The sequence below is a fragment of the Cervus elaphus genome, chromosome 8 (genome assembly GCF_910594005.1).
Source record: "Cervus elaphus chromosome 8, mCerEla1.1, whole genome shotgun sequence".
Taxonomy (NCBI): domain Eukaryota; kingdom Metazoa; phylum Chordata; class Mammalia; order Artiodactyla; family Cervidae; genus Cervus; species Cervus elaphus.
The window spans coordinates 54,161,037-54,178,517 of NC_057822.1; the positions used below are offsets into that span (position 1 = coordinate 54,161,037).

At 40.2% G+C, this 17,481-nt stretch overlaps 1 protein-coding gene across 4 annotated transcripts in view; it reads right to left on the reverse strand.

Annotated features, from left to right (window-relative positions):
- Nucleotides 1-5,259: 5,259 nt before the first annotated feature.
- Nucleotides 5,260-17,481, reverse strand: part of MYO1B (myosin IB) — a 188,322-nt gene continuing 176,100 nt past the window's right edge. For all 4 annotated transcript variants that reach the window (XM_043910537.1, XM_043910538.1, XM_043910539.1 and 1 more), the window contains 5 exons: nt 16,350-16,456; nt 13,616-13,748; nt 12,833-12,985; nt 11,239-11,366; nt 5,260-6,601 (listed from right to left, as the gene is read on the reverse strand). In XM_043910537.1, coding sequence (XP_043766472.1) covers nt 6,478-6,601; nt 11,239-11,366; nt 12,833-12,985; nt 13,616-13,748; nt 16,350-16,456 — 645 coding nt within the window. In that variant the 3' untranslated portion in view covers nt 5,260-6,477. The remainder of the gene's footprint in view (nt 6,602-11,238; nt 11,367-12,832; nt 12,986-13,615; nt 13,749-16,349; nt 16,457-17,481) is intronic.

The following is a 17,481-nucleotide window of genomic DNA, read 5'->3' on the forward strand; positions in this document are numbered from 1 at the left end:
CACCAGGAAAATTTGAATTAAAGATCCATCAGAAGGATCAAAGTGAAAACGACGGCCAACACCCAGTATGGCAAGGATGTGGTGCAACCATGACCTCGTGCGCTACTGAGCAGAGTGTAAACTAGAGCCGACTTTTTGTGAGACAGTTTGATGGCATCTACTAAAGCTGGACACATGCTGACCTATGACCCAGCAGCTCTATTCCTAGGTATATAACCAGCAGAAATGTATAGAGATATTCACCAAAAGATGTGCATAGGAATGCTTGCAGCAGCACTATGCGTAACAGCCAAACGCCCATCGCAGCAACATGGATTACAAAAGTGCGATCTACTCACAAGATGAAGTATCATATAGCCAGGAGAACAAACTTTAGCTGCATTCAATAATATAAACGAATCCCACAATTACACCTTCCCCAACTTGACGACAGGATTACATTCTTGATAAACCCCATTGTAAGCTGAAAATCCCATAATCCAAAGATGCATTTAATACACCTAACCTACCGAACAGGGTAGCTTAGCCTGGCCTGCCTGAAACACGCTCAGAACACGTACATTAACCTACAGTTGGCCAAAGTCACTTAAAACAAAGCCTGTTTTATAACAAAGTGCTGAATATCCCATGTGATATACTGAATACTACACTGAAAGTGAAAAACAGAAAGTTGTCTGGGCACAGAATAGTCATAGGTGTATCAGCTGTTTCCCCTTGTGACCTCGGTGCTGACCAGGAGCTGCTGCCACTGCCCAGAATCACAGGAGTATCTGGGGCCCGGGAAAAGATCAAAATCCAAAATTTGAAGTCATTTGAATGAAAGAGGCCAGAAAGAAGAGAATATACTGGATGATTCTAGTTATAGGAAGCAAAAAAAAAAAAAGGTCAAAATTAAAACATAATACTAGACAACAAAAACAAAGTTACTTTTATAACGGATCACGACCGGGATGCAGGAAGAGTTTCTGGGTGTTATCTTGGGGGTGCTTCTTTTTTGGGTGCTAGTTATATGGGCGTGTTCACTTGGTAAAAAATTCTTGGAAAGGTCCATTTCTGGTTTGTATATATTTCTGATGTGTATGTTATTAAAAAAATATTTTTAAAGAGAATATGCCAGATCCATTAATTGGTGTGAGAAAGGAAGTTAAAAAAAAAAATGTTGGAGTGAAATGACTTAGAGTATTCTTAAAAGTGCTCACCACAAGAATTGAGAGGTGATGAATGTTAACTAAATTTATTGTGATAATCATTTCACAATAACACATAAAGCAATTCATTATGTTGTATATTTAAAACTACCCGGAGGAGGAAATGGCAACTCACTCCAGTATCCTTGCCTGGAGAATCCCATAGACAGAGGAGCCTGGCGGGCTCTGCAGTCCACGGGGTTGCAAAGGGTCAGATGTGACTGACCATGCACACACACCTAAAACTAAGTGTTGATCATATCTCAAAACTGGCTTTTAAAAAAAAAACATTAAAAAACTAAGTGCAGTGAAAAGGTAACTGGCTGATCTATTTCTTTTCTCAGTACTGCCAGGCCTTTTGGTGAATACGGAATTAAAATTCTGTTTCAAGTTTCCTCCTTAAACACTGAGAAGCTGAAACTGTTTTCCTTACAAAGTTAGAATTTTGTTGAATTTTATGAAACTGAGCAGTGGGATCTGGCCACCATGCCAGCAAAAAAAAAGAGTTAATGAGGAAGAAATTGTGGTTTACGCTCTACTGTGATGAACTCCAGATTTTGAAAATGATCTTCAAACCTCAGAGAACAAAGCAAAGAACCTCAAGACTTGGAAGAAAACAACTAAAAAGAAGGAGCTTCCTACCAAGTGGCTGCTGGAACCCGAGCTGATGAGACTATGAAGTGTCAGCTCGGCAAGACTGAGGCTTCCTATGCTTCAGCTAGGCAAACCCTGAGATGAAAGCACACACAATGGAATTGTTAACATGAGATCCAAAGAAAGAGCCCCTCCAATAATAATATAACTCCTCAACATTAAATCTTCAAGCGGAAAATGAAAACTCACAGCTGCTTTTCTCACCAGGAGGAGAGAATAGCAGACTACTGTCCTTCCTTTTCGTGAATTTGAGTACTGCAGTATTAATGGAAAAACAATGCCCAGTTAAAAAACAAAGGCTCCTACGACAGTGCCTTTTGGCAAAAAAATAGACCATTACGGAATTTACCAGCAACTTACACCATTTCAAAAAGTGCTTGCTATTTGAACATCTTAGGGCCTAAACCATCTTACCTAATACATGAAAAACAGCATATAAGAGAAAAAAAAACAAAACAACCCAAATGCTGTTTTCTATTATATGTAGCTTCAAAGAATTTTAAATCATGCTGTAATTATCATCAGTTCAGTTCAGTCGCTCAGTCGTGTCCGACTCTTTGCGACCCCATGAACTGCAGCACGCCAGGCCTCCCTGTCCATCACCAACTCCCGGAGTTTACTCAAACCCATGTCCATCGAGTGGGTGATGCCATCCAACCATCTCATCCTCTGTCGTCCCCTTCTCCTCCTGCCCCCAATCCCTCCCAGCATCAGGGTCTTTTCCAATGAGTCAACTCTTCACATGAGGTGGCCAAAGTATTGGAGTTTCAGCTTCAGCATCAGTCCTTCCAATGAACACCCAGGACTGATCTCCTTTAGGATGGACTGGTTGGATCTCCTTGCAGTCCAGGGGACTCTCAAGAGTCTTCTCCAACACTATAGTTCAAAAGCATCAATTTTTCAGCGCTCAGCTTTCTTCACCATCCAACTCTCACATCCAAACACGCCCACTGGAAAAACCATAGCCTTGACCAGACGGCCCTTTGCTGGCAAAGTAATGTCTCTGTTTTTAATATACTATCTAGGTTGGTCATAACTTTCCTTCCAAGGAGTAAGTGTCTTTTAATTTCATGGCTGCAATCACCATCTACAGTGATTTTGGAGCCCCCAAAAATAAAGTCTGACACTGTTTCCACTGTCTCCCCATTTCCCATGAAGTGATGGGACCAGATGCCATGATCTTAGTTTTCTGAATGTTGAGCTTTTTTTTTTTTTTTTTTAAAGAATCCGCCTGCAATGCGGGAGTGAAGTGAAGTGAAGTGGCTTAGTCGTGTCTGACTCTTTGTGACCCCATGGACTGGTAGCCTACCAGGCTCCTCCGTCCATGGGATTCTCCAAGCAAGAATACTGGAGTGGGTTGCCATTTCCTTCTCCAGAGAGAATGTTGAGTTTTAAGCCAACTTTTTTACTCTCCTCTTTCACTTTCATCAAGAGGCTTTTTAGTTCCTCTTCACTCTCTGCCATAAGGGTGGTGTCATCTGCATATCTGAGGTTATTCATATTCCTCCCAGCAATCTTGATTACAGCTTGTGCTTTTTCCAGCCCAGCGTTTCTCATGATGTACTCTGCATATAAGTTATATAAGCAAGGTGACAATATACAGCCTTGACGTACTCCTTTTCCTATTGGGAACCAGTCTGTTGTTCCATGTCCAGTTCTAACTGTTGCTTCCTGACGTGCATACAGGTTTCTCAAGAGGCAGGTTAGGTGGTCCGGTATTCCCATCTCTTTCAGGATTTTCCACAGTTTATTGTGAGTAATTATCATAATTATACCAGGCTTTTATATATATATTAAGTATATATATAATATACTTTTATATAATTATAAAAGTAATTATCATTATATTCAATTACATGAACTTGAGAGTTCTCAGTCAGCATATTACTTGAAATGCCATGATAATAATAATAATACCATTTATTCTCTTATATTTCAGCCAAACCTTCAATTCTAAAGATGTGCCCAGTTCTCAGAACCCTTGGCCTGTTACTTTGCCATTACAGACAGGCCCTGGAGTACAAGCAAAGGCACTCAAACTGCAGCTGAAGGTCTTCCACTTGAGTATCGGGTCCAAGTTATTATTCAGAGTATGAAATTACAAAGCTGTATCCAGCCTTTAAGTTGGTAACTTTCCCAAGTTCCTTTCTAGGCTTGTGGTAGATGGATGTCAAAGTCAAGGGTAACTGCATCAACAATGCGGAAACTCAGCAATATCTGAGGTCTGGTCCCCACTGCCTGGTTACTTTTTTCAAGCACAACATCGACAAGACATTCCAGGGGCTGGGCAACCAAGTGGGGGCTGGGAATAAGTTAGGGCTGTGTTACTAGGGTACACAGGAAATCTGGAGTGCCACTTTAATTCTCCACTGAAGGACAGCGACAGAAATTCAGAGACACACCAACAGTGGATGCTCAGGCAGTAAGCCCTCGTTAGGAGGGCCATGGGCGAGCAGCACAGGCATCGCTGCTGTGCCCTGAAAGCTTCCGTTCAGAAAACAGCCCAACGATGATCAGACGACTGGATAAATCAGCATAGTGCATCCAGACAATGGAAGACTATGGCACAAAGAGTGAAGAGTGAAAAAGGCAGAGTAAAGAACAATATTTATAATATATTAGCTTTTGTCTACTAAAGCAGGAGGAAGGTAAGAATCTCTATTTTTATTTCCTCTTGTAAGCATATGCATAAAGTAGAGTAAAAGAAAGACTGGGAAAAACTGAAGGCAAAAGGAGACGGGGGCAGCAAAGGATGAGAGACAGACAGCATCACCGCCTCGATGGACGCGAATCTGAGCAAGCTCCGGGAGACCGTGGAGGACAGAGGGGCCTGCTGTGCAGCAGTCCGTGGGGTCGCAAAGAGCTGGACACGACTGAGCAACTTCACAGCAAAGTAAAGCACAACCAGCTGAAAACAATAGTCAACGCTTCCGCAAGGCACAGGACCTGAGCGAATGGGTGACTGACGGGATGCAAAGTCTGTGTTATATATCTTTTCATACTTCTTTTTTTGTCAAACAATGGAATGCATTACATATTTTTTAAAGCATTAAAAAAAAAACCACCTCTCAGTTCCAAATTTCTACTCACTTATTTCAGGAATTATCAATCTACCACTTTAGATATATGTTGGAAAAGACTAAAAGAAAGCAATTGTATCTTCTACTTGAACCAATAAGCACAAAGGCTTTTGAGGATTTTTTTTTACAGGAACAACTTTTTTAAGTACAAAAGTTAAAAGAAAATCCCCAGAAAAATAGTTTCAATGACTGTTTCTCGTTTATAAAAGGCAAGTGAAATTCAATTACACAGAGAACAAGTAATGTTTGGATTGTAAAGCCTTTCCATGTGATAATACATTGACACAAAACTTAAGAAAATAGCTTGAAATACAAAAATACAGTTGTGATCCAGGAAATGGCACCAAATTAGAACAGTTTTATTATTTAACATACCAATGTATATACATTGTCCTCCCAAATAAGAAACAATTTTGATTCCAAAGTTTAAAATGTGATTTCCAAAATGAATACTAACCGTAATTTTTGGGGTAAAAATAGTCCTGCAAATTAACACACATCATTTTGATCCTTGACTAAAACATGCACACTGTACTAATCACCTCTCTCATACAAAGTGTATATTATAAATAAAATCTTCAAAAAAGATCTCAGATGTTTACTGCATATCATAGAGAATGCTTACCACCACCTGAAAGGCTTTAAGCCCTTCCCTTTATTAGATGTTTAAAACAGATACTCAAATCTGGATGAAAACAACACTCTGTAGGTATTAGCATATCTAGGATCATATATGATGCTTATCAGAAAAAGGAAAATATAACCTTGCTGGACTGCTTCTGTTACTTTTTCTAAAATAAGAATTACTCTTTCCTACTGTTTTAAAAGCAATGATAAGAGATGTGAACAAATTAAAAGTCCTGTTCAAATGTCAGTTTTCTCTTTTCAAATAGAAACCACATGTAGAGGCATTTTTACCCAGTCATATATTTCTACTTCCTAGGACCAGCCCTTCTTGAAGTATATATTGTTAAAGACCATCCTACAGGGTTCCTAATGAATGCTATCCATTATCACTAGTAACTGTTCTGGTCTCAACATTTTCAAACTCTCTTAGCTCTGGTTAAGCCAGCACAAACCAGCCAGAACACAATGGCCTTAAGGAAAAAAAAAGGGGCCGGGAAGGGGGGGGGGCTACTAATAAGTTTTTGTATCGCCTAGTACAGTGCCTAGCACAGAGTAGGCATTCAATAAATAGGTGACGAATGGATGCACTGTCTCTTAAGAGCGTTTTCTACACTCAGATGTATTAGTGATTTATGAGTAATATGCTGCATTAGGGCACACAAATCTAACAGGACTAAACAAAGAACACACAGGACAGGGCATAGACACTGTTAGCTTCTACAATTCTGTCCCAGGGCAGAATGTGTACTTTAAGGGTTAAAACTATGCCAATAATAAAAATTGATTAGTCAAATATCTTTATTTTGCCTAGGGACTCTACCAGTATTAACCTGTGGCAATTCCCCAACATACAATGAACTCCAAACAAAACAAAACAAAATTGCACTGTTACTAAGAAGCAAGTCCACGGGAGCAGACAGGAGGCCCAGTTAAGGGACGGCAACTTCAAGGAGGCGGTTGTTTTTTCGTTTGCAGGTTGGGACACTCCCGTTTTTCTGGTTGCCCTGAATAAACTTCACGCACACTTTGTCCTGCCTGAACTGCACCAGGAACCTAGGAGGAAAGAACAAGGCAAACTAAAGAAAAGTACACACATAACAGCTGACGATCACATGAACACTAGCCTTTGTTTTCTAATGGATGTTTACCTTGACAAGTATTCCCCTTTCCATCAGCCCTTCTAGCCAGAGGATTATACCACCGGGTATGATTACATTGCCTTTTGCTTCCAACGGCCACCATTTAGCCCTAAGTAAACTCAAGTTCATTAGCTCATCATATTCCTATACAGTAAGAAGGACTATGAATAATTATTTCCACTTTTGAAATATTAATACTAAGACAAACATGCTGTTTTCCCCATTTTTCTCCACTTCTGCATAGCAAAAATAGTAAAATTATCAACAAACTGAGAAAATGAAATACAGAAATACAGAGAATGGGTCCAGAGACACTCCAGACTATGGTTTCCAAATATTGGATATTTACACACTTCCTACACTACTTTTTTTTGTATCTATACACTAAATGTGTTTTAAAGTAGTTATGACCTATAGAATAAAAATGATGAAATCATAAATCTGATCTGCCAGTTATATTTTTAATATCCATTTAAATATATGTATACACACACATATGTCATTATAAAAATTTAAAAATCTATCATGTACACCTAAAGACACCTCTTATCCTACCAGTGGTACAAGCAGTACACTGTGGGAAACGGTATTTTAGTTCAAATCTTTCCTTTCACAGACCAAGAGCAGTCAAGCGTTTGCCCACAAGACTATTTGTCACGCCTTCCTACAACAGACATGACTGGCTTCCCCCGGGCTGGGTGCCGTGAGAAGCAGGCGCTGGGTGTATGAAACGAGGTCTCTGAGCATCACAGGGCAGGCACACGGGCAGCGCGGCTGTGCTGGAAGCCAGGCTTTTCCAGCCGGTTTTCTCTACCATCAGCATCAGTACAGCATTACCCTGTTTTCAGCATGTTTCTCAGGAACTGCTTCTGAGTTACTGGTGTATAATTAAATGAGTCAGTCTAAAAAGCATGCGGTAGGTCACATGTTCACTGGCACCCACGACAGCTCTGCTCTGTACACGTCAGTTTCTGCTTCAAGGTCTAAAGAGCCCATGTTTCGCAAACAGTATGTACTAGAGTGAAACGTGACACAAGCTTGTACTCATCGGTGGTACATCTGAGCTTTAGATGGGCTGTTTCTTTTCAACTTGAAAGCACTGAAAAAGCAGCTCTAGTTCCAAATTCGCCTGAGATCTCTCTCTAGCATGCATCCTTAAATCTATGTGCCTCAAAGGAAAAACAAAATCTTTCAAGTTTAACACAAATACATACATTTAAAAGATCAAATATATTTACATTTTAATTTTTAAAGACAATCTGTAGTGTAATAAATGTAGAGGGAAGTTCTTTTCTCAATAACGTAAGCATATACCAGCTGTCTCCATGTCTACAATTCACGCCCATGATTCACTCCCGAAGTAACAGTAGCTAAACCTTATTGAGTGTTTACCATGCACCACACTGTTCTTAGTAAGTTACATATTAACTCAACTTTAAAACAATCCTATGAGGTAAGTGTACTATTATCTCTCTTTCATAGAAGAGAAAACTGAAGCCTGGCCCACAGTGAGGACACACCATCCTCCAGCAAACAATCATGTCAGGTGCATGATTTCACAGCATCAAAACCACTTAAAATGTCACAGCAAAAGGAGTACATTTTAAATATCCAGAAAATTTAAATATTTTAAATAAAGGAGTGCATTTAAAATATCCAGAAAACAACTGTATAACTTAAAGGATACACATATATGTGTGTATTACATGTATGCATGCATATATACATATATTTAAAGTATTTAATAGAAAAAAAATCACTTTAGTTTTCAAGACTACAGATTCATTTTTAGAAGTACTATAGATCTTGTTTAATGTCATCCTTAAAATGTAATCTATTTACAGATTGAATAGTTTGGGAATTTAAGGACTGGGGATCACAAGGCAGTCGAGTCTCACAATGAATTCAATTCTCATGTCTACATGTGCTGGTTAAAACTGCTCTAAGGAGGAAGCAGGCCTTTGGCTTTCCTCCTGTAAGCTGACATCCAGTTTATCTACAGTGATTATGGAGATTGGGTTTGTTAGAATACCTACTATTTCTAAAAAGGATGCACTGAGGGAGGTTTTGGTCACTGAAATGCATGCTGTTTATAACACTGGTCTGTATAGTCCACAAAAAGACATCATGGGACTCTGTAAAATTGTGTTTAAATTTAAAATGCTCACCAAAAAAGTACATAATCCCTGCCTAAGAGCTCCCAGAGGTCCCGAAGCAGCGGCTCCACGGGAGCCTTGCTCTGCCACGTGGCGTCCTGTGCTGCCCAGGGAGGGACCCTGGTGCTCTCCAAGTGCCATCAGCTATTTTCTTTTTATGAGGCCAACCAACAACTAGGAATAGGAGAAGGAAAGCTGTTCTGGCCTGGTTTATAATACTACTAAATGCTTGTTTTCTTCACATGGCCACACTGAATCTTCACTCAGACGAGCATGCTTACTGAAGACTTACACACTTAGAACATCACCCCCACCCCTTCTGTGACAAGCAGGGTCCCTTTCACCTGGAAGCAGTGTTCTGAGATCGAATGCCTCAAACACGAACTGTGAGCGCTGCGGGAGGGGCCCTGTGGCTGGCACGGCACACTGCACCCCCACAGGGGGTCTCGGGAGAGTCACCGTGTACAACGAGACTGCAGAAGCTCTGGGAAGCGCTGCAGTGAAGGGCAGGGCATCTCTTCACAGCACATCACTGCTAACATCCTGCCAATTCAGTGTTCTCAGAATGCCAGTCCGGGAAGTGCTAAAAGCAGCAATCCTTAGTGGCCTGGGTGTTGGTGTGGTCTTCTCTGTAAAGACGGCCTTATTAACATAACAAACCAAATGTGAAGCTGCTTCATCCATATACCAAGAAGCTTCTGCATCTGAACACAAACAATCTTTCCAGGAGGTGTGGGAAGACCAGTCCCACTAAAACAGGAGCCTAGCTTCCTGAGTTATGAAATATTTCAACTGAGAGTTTAAAGATCTAACAACCCTAACAGGTTAACATTTTAATTGACGAGAACCCAACTGGCCCATGTCTTTTCTCCTAAGTCTTTGTTTTATGAGAAAGGACTTGATAACAAGGAAAGTTAGTTTGTTTAAATTGCAATTTCCAATATAGGGTATACGTAAAAGTCAATTACCACCCCTCACCCTCTATCCCCATCTAAACACCATTCCTAGTGTACAATGAGAACAGTGAACCTAAGGTTCTGTCAAATCTAGTATATCAAGGACAGCTGGTATGGCTTACAAAGGGACACAAATGGGTATGAACTTATTTTAGAGAAACTTTTAAAAAGAGTTGAAATAAAATAAGCAGGCAAAATCTTAATTAGAAAATAAAATCATTTCCTGAGCAACATGGTGATGCAAATTTTACTCCATGTGCAACAAAGTATATATGCAGACAGTAAACAATCTATTGAAAAGTAATCAATTAAGTATCAATTCACATAGTAACTAAAATTCATTCCAGTGATCTCATACTGACAGATTTAATAAACGGGAGGGATGCTTCAACCTGTATGCAAATAATAGGTCTCTATAATTAGAACCCTAATGTGAAGCCAAAAAAGCAGATTTCAGATTCACAGCAGTCTTAACACTAGTGAACCCTTGTCAACCCAGAATGCTTATTCCATAACTCTACTTTGTATGTGAAAAAAGGTATATCAAATACCTAACACATTCCCAAATGGCACTCTTGACTTCCCCCCACCCCCGCCACCCCCGAACCCGTCACTCTTCAGTGTCAACTACTGCAGTAAATGGTACCATTTGGGCTCATGCCCCAAACCTAACACCCAATCTGTTAGTAAGTTCTCTTGTTTTCCTTCAAATTACATTCAGAACCTGACTACTTCTCACAGCCTCCCACTCACACCCCTGCCCAAGCCTCGTCATCCTCACCCGACAGCTCGGAGAAGCTCCTGTCCCCTCTGCTTTCACTCTTGCCTCCCTACAGCTATTCTCCACACTGCAGGCAGAGAGATCTTTGAGAGTCATAAATCTAATCATGTCACATTCTTGCTCAAAACCTGTAGCGGCTTCCCATCATCCTCAGTAAAATCTCAACTCTCGGCTCTACCCAGACCCTGCCCCTTGCTCCAGGGTCTCCCCCGCTCCCTATTTCACTCTAACAACGTCCACTCCTGCTTCAGGGTCTCTGCACCTGCTGCCTCCCCTGGAAGGCGTATCCCTGGATTCCAGTTTCAATTCTAATGTCACCGCATCAAAGCGGCCTCCCTGGTCTCCCTATCAAAAATAACACCTTCTGACCTTTAATCTGCTTTTTCTTTCCTCTGCCAGCATCTATTACTAACCAAAGTCACGCCACCTACTTATTATTTCATTTGTGCATATCTGTGTCCTCTATTAGGATGTCAGGCATGTGAACGTGGACAGTAGGTCAGTGTCACCCACTGCCCACCCATCCCCTGGAACACATGTCGGACACACACTAGGTACTCAGTAAGCAGTAGTTGTAAAAACGAATGAGACCAGGCCCCTCAACTAAAACAATAAAGCTGAAACTGAAAAGACATATTCAAACAATTCATAAACATACTCATCAGAAATTTCAATATTGAGCTTCTGTTTGGTTTGGCTGAGAGTTGTCCGATAGAGCTTGGTGGCCATTTCAATCAGGTGATCACTGCTGAAGAGAAAGTCTCCCTTACTAGCTGCTTCGCAGCCCTGAAAGAACAAACCAAGAGTCAGGCTAACTGTAATTAAAGACAGCTCGGGAGGTATGTGGTTACAGGTTTGGCTGAAAACACATTCACAGTTTCTTTAAAACATCAGCAACTGGTGTCGAGTCTTCCAAATCAATAATGATGACAAGAGCAGTCATCGTTTCTTCCAACTTGCTCAGAGCACTTTAGTTAGGTCACCTAAGCCCTTGTCACCCCGAGCTGGCTGGTGGGCCAGAAGTACCACCAGCACCACCTGGGACCTTGTTGGAAAAGCGGATACTCAGGCCTGACCATAGGCTTATTGCAGATGCTTCCACAGCGAGGCCCCTGTGTGATCTGTTGGAGAAGCACTGGCCTAACCTACTACTCATCCTGAAAGTGCTGTTCTAAAAGCTCCTCCATGATTTGGTTAAAAAAATAAGAACAGCAGCAATAACGCTTGCAACAAATATTCTAGGGCAGAGGCTCAACCTCAGCTGCACAAGGGACTCACCCGGGGAGCTTTCAGAAAATAGGGTGCTTGTGCCCCATTCCAAGAAACTCTGATTTGGTTGGACTGGGGAAATGGCCTGTGCACCAGCATATTTTAATATATAATTGAGGCTCAGAATCACCGATGAAATAATATGCTCCCTTAGGTTAAAATTCACAGTGGGGAAAACAGGCTGAACAAAGCATACGGGTTTTTAAGTTCAAAATCAGTTAGATAGACTACTATCTATTAGCTAAGTATGTATCTCTATATATGTTATTATTTACTGACATCTGTTTATTCAGTGACTATTATGTGACATGCACTATGCTAAGCACTTTACATAGTTTCATTTAACCGTTATAACAACACTATTAAGTAGGTACTAATATTTTTCCTATTTTAAGAGAAGAAAAATTAGGTAGGCATATTAAAGTTTAAATACCTTGACCAAAGTCACTGTAAAGTTAATGGCACCAATGTCAGAGTCTACAATTTAACTGCTCAATTCAAGCCAGGCGGTCCTGGTTAAGCTGACATCAAAAAATCTTCAGGTCAAAATTATTAGGCAGTTGTTTTACTATAGTTGCATCCTTTAATTAAAAAATCCCCAAATTAAGTATGGATAAGAAGACATTTACCAATTTAGGAGGTATAACAAACAACAGAAGGAAGCATAATTTTAAATGTCTTGATATTTCTAGGAATTAGTCTCAAAATAATGCACATTACACTGGGTGTAAACAAAAAGCTACTCAATGAAATGAGAATTCAACTGAACAAGTCAATAAAAGTCATTAATCTTATTTAGTTACTGAAAAACGAAGCCTGAGATTTTATGTAAGAGTGAATATAGCCCAATTTTGCAGATCAGTAAGAAGGATATACAAACTGCAAGTAACAGGATTATTCACATGTGGAAAATCTTAAATCAATGACTGAGAGATTGGACCAATGCAGAAATCTTTCAGTCAAATCAATAGTTGAAGCTTTACCTCTTTGAGGTGGATGGCAAAGAAGCCATCATTTTGTGAGCTCATGGATACTTTGGTTACATCCACCAGGGGAACCTCTGACTTGATCTGTCCAGACTTTTGATCAGCAAGAAGCAGATTATTATTTGTTAAGAGGAAAATACGGGATGTACTCTACAAGAAAACAAAACAAAAAAGGATATAAAACCAAAGATCAAAAACATCCCCAAATTGTCCATGTCTTTTAAGGCATTAGTTATTTGTAGACATGCACATCTTATAATAGTATTTTTCAGCCTGCACACCTATGTAAACTGAAAACACACTAAAAAACATAGACAATCTATTTCAATTTGTGAAAATTTCAGAGAATGAGCAAAATTCCACCTAAGCTTAAAGGCAAGAGAAAATAGCTTCCTTCACAATAACTCTGCAGAGAATATGAAATGCAAAATTTTTTTTGATGTATAGTTGATTTATAGTATGTTAGTTTCAAGCGTACAGCAAAGTGATCCAGTTATACATACACTCTGTGTACATATTTCTTTTCAGATTCTTTCCCATTATACATTATTACAAGACATTGAATACAGTTCCTTACAGTAGGAATTTGCTGTTTATCTGTGTTATATAAAGTAGTGTGTATCTGTTAACCCCGTACTCCTAATTTATCCCTCCCCGCCCCTTTTGATAACAGTGTTTGTTTTCTACGTCTGAGTCTTCCTGCAATGCAGATTTTAACATTCAGAAAACTGTCCCAATTGAAACACTGTCATTATAGGTCTCCAGGGTTAGCATTCTTACCTTCCCATTAGCACGGTTAATTTTGTTCACAACCTCAGCAATGATAATCTTTTCTTCAATGGCATCTTTGAGTTTCTTATACTTGGGATTCTTGTTGATTTCCAGGTAAGGCCCTTGGAATGGCTGCCCAACGCTGAAGGAAAAAAGTTCCTCACATTAGAAATGGTTTCAGATGGAAGTACTACTAGAAAAAGGTAATTGGTTGGTTGATTCTGAAATTCAAACTTCATTATATTTTTGATGTGACCATGGCATTTGGTTGGTAAGACTTTGATAAAAATCTCATTACATGGAACAACCAAGACAGAAATCTCTCCCAAGAAGGACAGTCAAGACCCAGGTGCATGGTCTCATGGGAAGGAAGAGGCAATTTCTTCCAATCTGTTAATATAAAGTTAACAGCTGCCTACACAGGATTCATTAACGCCTTTAAACAGTACAGAGCAATGATAAAAAGGGCACAGATCATTACCATCTCCTGCTCCAAAGAAAATTTTCATTTTGTCACAAAGTAAGAAAATTGACAGGTCTTCTAGGGAGGTAGAACAGATCCAGAGCAACCACTTTAGAAGAAAACTTTGGAGCACTTAATATTACCATAGAATTCTGGCTCTAAGCCGGCCACATGTGAAAGGAAAATCGGACTTTCCTCTTAGGATATGCCCTTAAATGGACAGAAGTGGCCAAGGTAAACATTCAGGATCGGAGCAGCTTTCTTCCAAACAAACTACTTCTTGCAAGAGGCATGATCATGCACCCAGCACCAAGAGTTCTTTTCCTAAAGACTTGTGGGGTGACTTCTTCAAAGACGCCAAGAAAAAAACCACAGCTTCACTTTGAGCTATAAAGTTCTGGCAATTTGCAAATGCAACTTAAAATGCTTGCATTGTGGGTGGCGGATCAGGGCAGAAAATCCACGTAGGTGGTCAGGGTTTCACAGCTCCAGGGACAGGAAAGGCCGGTACCCCTAAGAGCTACCACTTCACACAGGAGTGGGCGCGTACACAATTCCAGCTCAATTAATGCTGGAGGCTCAGCACGCCACCATCCCTGAAAACTAGTAAAACTACCCGAAAGACCTTGGCTTGATATTAACATTTTTGGGTGGTTGTTCATACTCTAACATGTTTTTAATAATACAAAGTGCTAATAGTATTGGAAATTTGTTTTTTCAAAAATGTTTTTTTTCCCCTCCTTCCAATTTCTAAGGGGTCATCCACAGGGAATGTTAATTAAGAAAGGTTACTCTACAATTTAAAGATACATAAAGAAAATGCTGAATGTATTAAGTTGGTGAGGAAAGCATACAGACAATTTACCTGTTTGAATATGCTTTATAGAGCAGGCATTTTGAGTACCGTTGGTTTTAGGCACTGTGTTTGACTGAGGGGAGTGTATGTACCCTCAAGCAGCCAAATCAGCTAACCAAGTAAGCTATGCTACTAAAATATCTGAAGCAAATGAGTTTGGCAATTTATGTTCATTTAATCCTTTAAGAACAGCTTTCAAATACAGGTAGACATAGAGAACACACGTGCACACATATCACATGCAGTCCATGTGAATATACTTAGCATATACTGCATTTTTATTTCTAGGACATTCTTTGGAAAAAGCTAGAAGTTGTTATAGATTTGTCTTGAAGTTGTATAATCTACTTTTTTTTATAAACACCAGATGCAAAAGAGATAGGAATTCTGGGGTGGGGAGGGAGGGCAGGAATGATGACCTTGGGAGATGCAAGAATATTCAGATAAAGCAGTTTTTACCAAGAACTTCACTTGGCAAACTTGCAATTGGTTTTCCTTCTTTTACTGAGTACTTGATGGCTACAATAAAGGAACTGAAATTACAGCAGAGGCCAGTGAAGTCAGAGGCAATGAGTTAGCTGACCAAAGGTCACTACAGGCCACTGTCTAGGCAATGCTCAGAAAGTGACAGACTGGCTCATTCTTCATTTATCTTACAACGGAGATTCTGACCCAGCTTGTTAAAGTGGGAAGATCGGAATGGTGATTACAGTAGATTGTCAACAGAAACCAGCTAGTCTCTGAAACCTATGGAAAACGAATGGGAATTTACCAAGTAAATCTCTTATTAGCCTAGACAATTTTTATTTTGAATGACAACTTCTAATTATTTAGGAAGTGTTCAGGATAACGCTAAGGGAGTAAAACCAACACATGTGATCTCGTTTCTCTAAGTATGCTAAGTATGAAAGCTCTTGCTCAAATGTGTTACATTCACATTCAGACTCTTGAGAGTACCTTGGACTGCAAGGAGATCAAACAAGTCAATCTTAAAAAAATCAACCCTGAATATTCACTGGAAGAACTGATGTTAAAGCTGAAGTTCCAAGACTTTGGCCACCTGGTGCGAAGAGCCAACTCATTGGAAAAGACCCTGACGCCAGGAAAGATTGAAGGTGGGAGGAGAAGGGGACGACAGAGGATGAGATGGTTGGATGGCATCACCGACTCAATGGACTTGAGTTTGAGCAAGCTCTGGGAGATGGTGAAGGACAGGGAAGCCTGGTGTGCAGCAGTCCATGGGGTCGCAAAGAGTCGGACACGACTGAGCCACTGAACAACATATCCAGCCAATCTCAAAATAATTCATGAACTTAAAAATCCGTGTGTCACTAAAATCAATTCCCACTAGAAAATGCCTACAAACACATTTGAGAAACTTTTTAAAAATATTGATTTTTATGGGTAAAGTAAAACCATAATACCTAGAAGGATATAAAGCCTTCTTGTCTTTGAAGAGTTCACTGGCTTCTAGCTTCTCTTCATAGATAAGTTTCTGTTGGTCTGTGAATTGGTCCCTGTATTTTTTACACTGTGAAATATGAAAAGAAGAAAAAAAGATATCACTTATATATAAGTAAATCATTACTCGCCCTTAAATATGCTAAGCCAATTTAACAGCAGTAAGAAGAAGAGTAAACGTGTATGAGATATTCATTTAAAAGGTCAAGAGAATTTTTCCTTCTTGAGTTTTAAAAGGTTGGTCTTGGAAAATGTCATAAAAACTACTATTTGTGTTGCAGAACTTGCGATGCTTCTTCAAAACATACAAGCACTGCTCTGGCCTGGGCCCTCCTGGGAGCACCGTTTCCCCCCACTCCACAGCCCGTGGACATCCACACTCTTTCAGAGACTCACAGGAAGAAAAACATGGTTCATCACAGCCCAGTGTGCATATGTATACACACACATATATACAACTGACACAAAATGCTCACAAAACAGCACTTATCCTGTCTACATGTCGTGTACCCTGCTATTTTCATTTCAAAATGCTGGTAGTAATACTCCTAAATTGATTTCATGACTCACAAATAAGTTATGATCTATAGTTTGAAAAGCAACGCTCCAGACCCTCCACTGCCGTTTCGTGACGGGACATCGCTGTTCCTTGTTGTCTAGTTGCTTGGTCATGTCAGACTCTTCTGTGACCCCCACGGACTATATAACCTGGCAGACTTTTCTGTCCATGGAATTTCCCAGGCAAGGATACTGGAGTGGGTTGCCATTTCCTTCTCCAGGGGATCTTCACAACCCAGGGATTGAACCTGAGCCTCCTGCATTGACAGGTAAGACTCTTTACCACTGAGCCACCAGGGAAGCCTGAATGTGGACACAGGGCCTGAGAAATCTCCCCTTCACACTGATTCTGAGATTTACTGAAAGGAGATAGGGGATGGCATGAGGAGCAGGACCAGTTTTTTTAGATGAACTTTCTAAGAAATCCAGTTCAAGGATGGGTGAGAATCACCCACATGATCATATAAAGGATCATCGGCATTACTGCCCACCCTTGGAATAAATGCATCCTTCTCTCTGTCCACTCCCAAGCCAAGG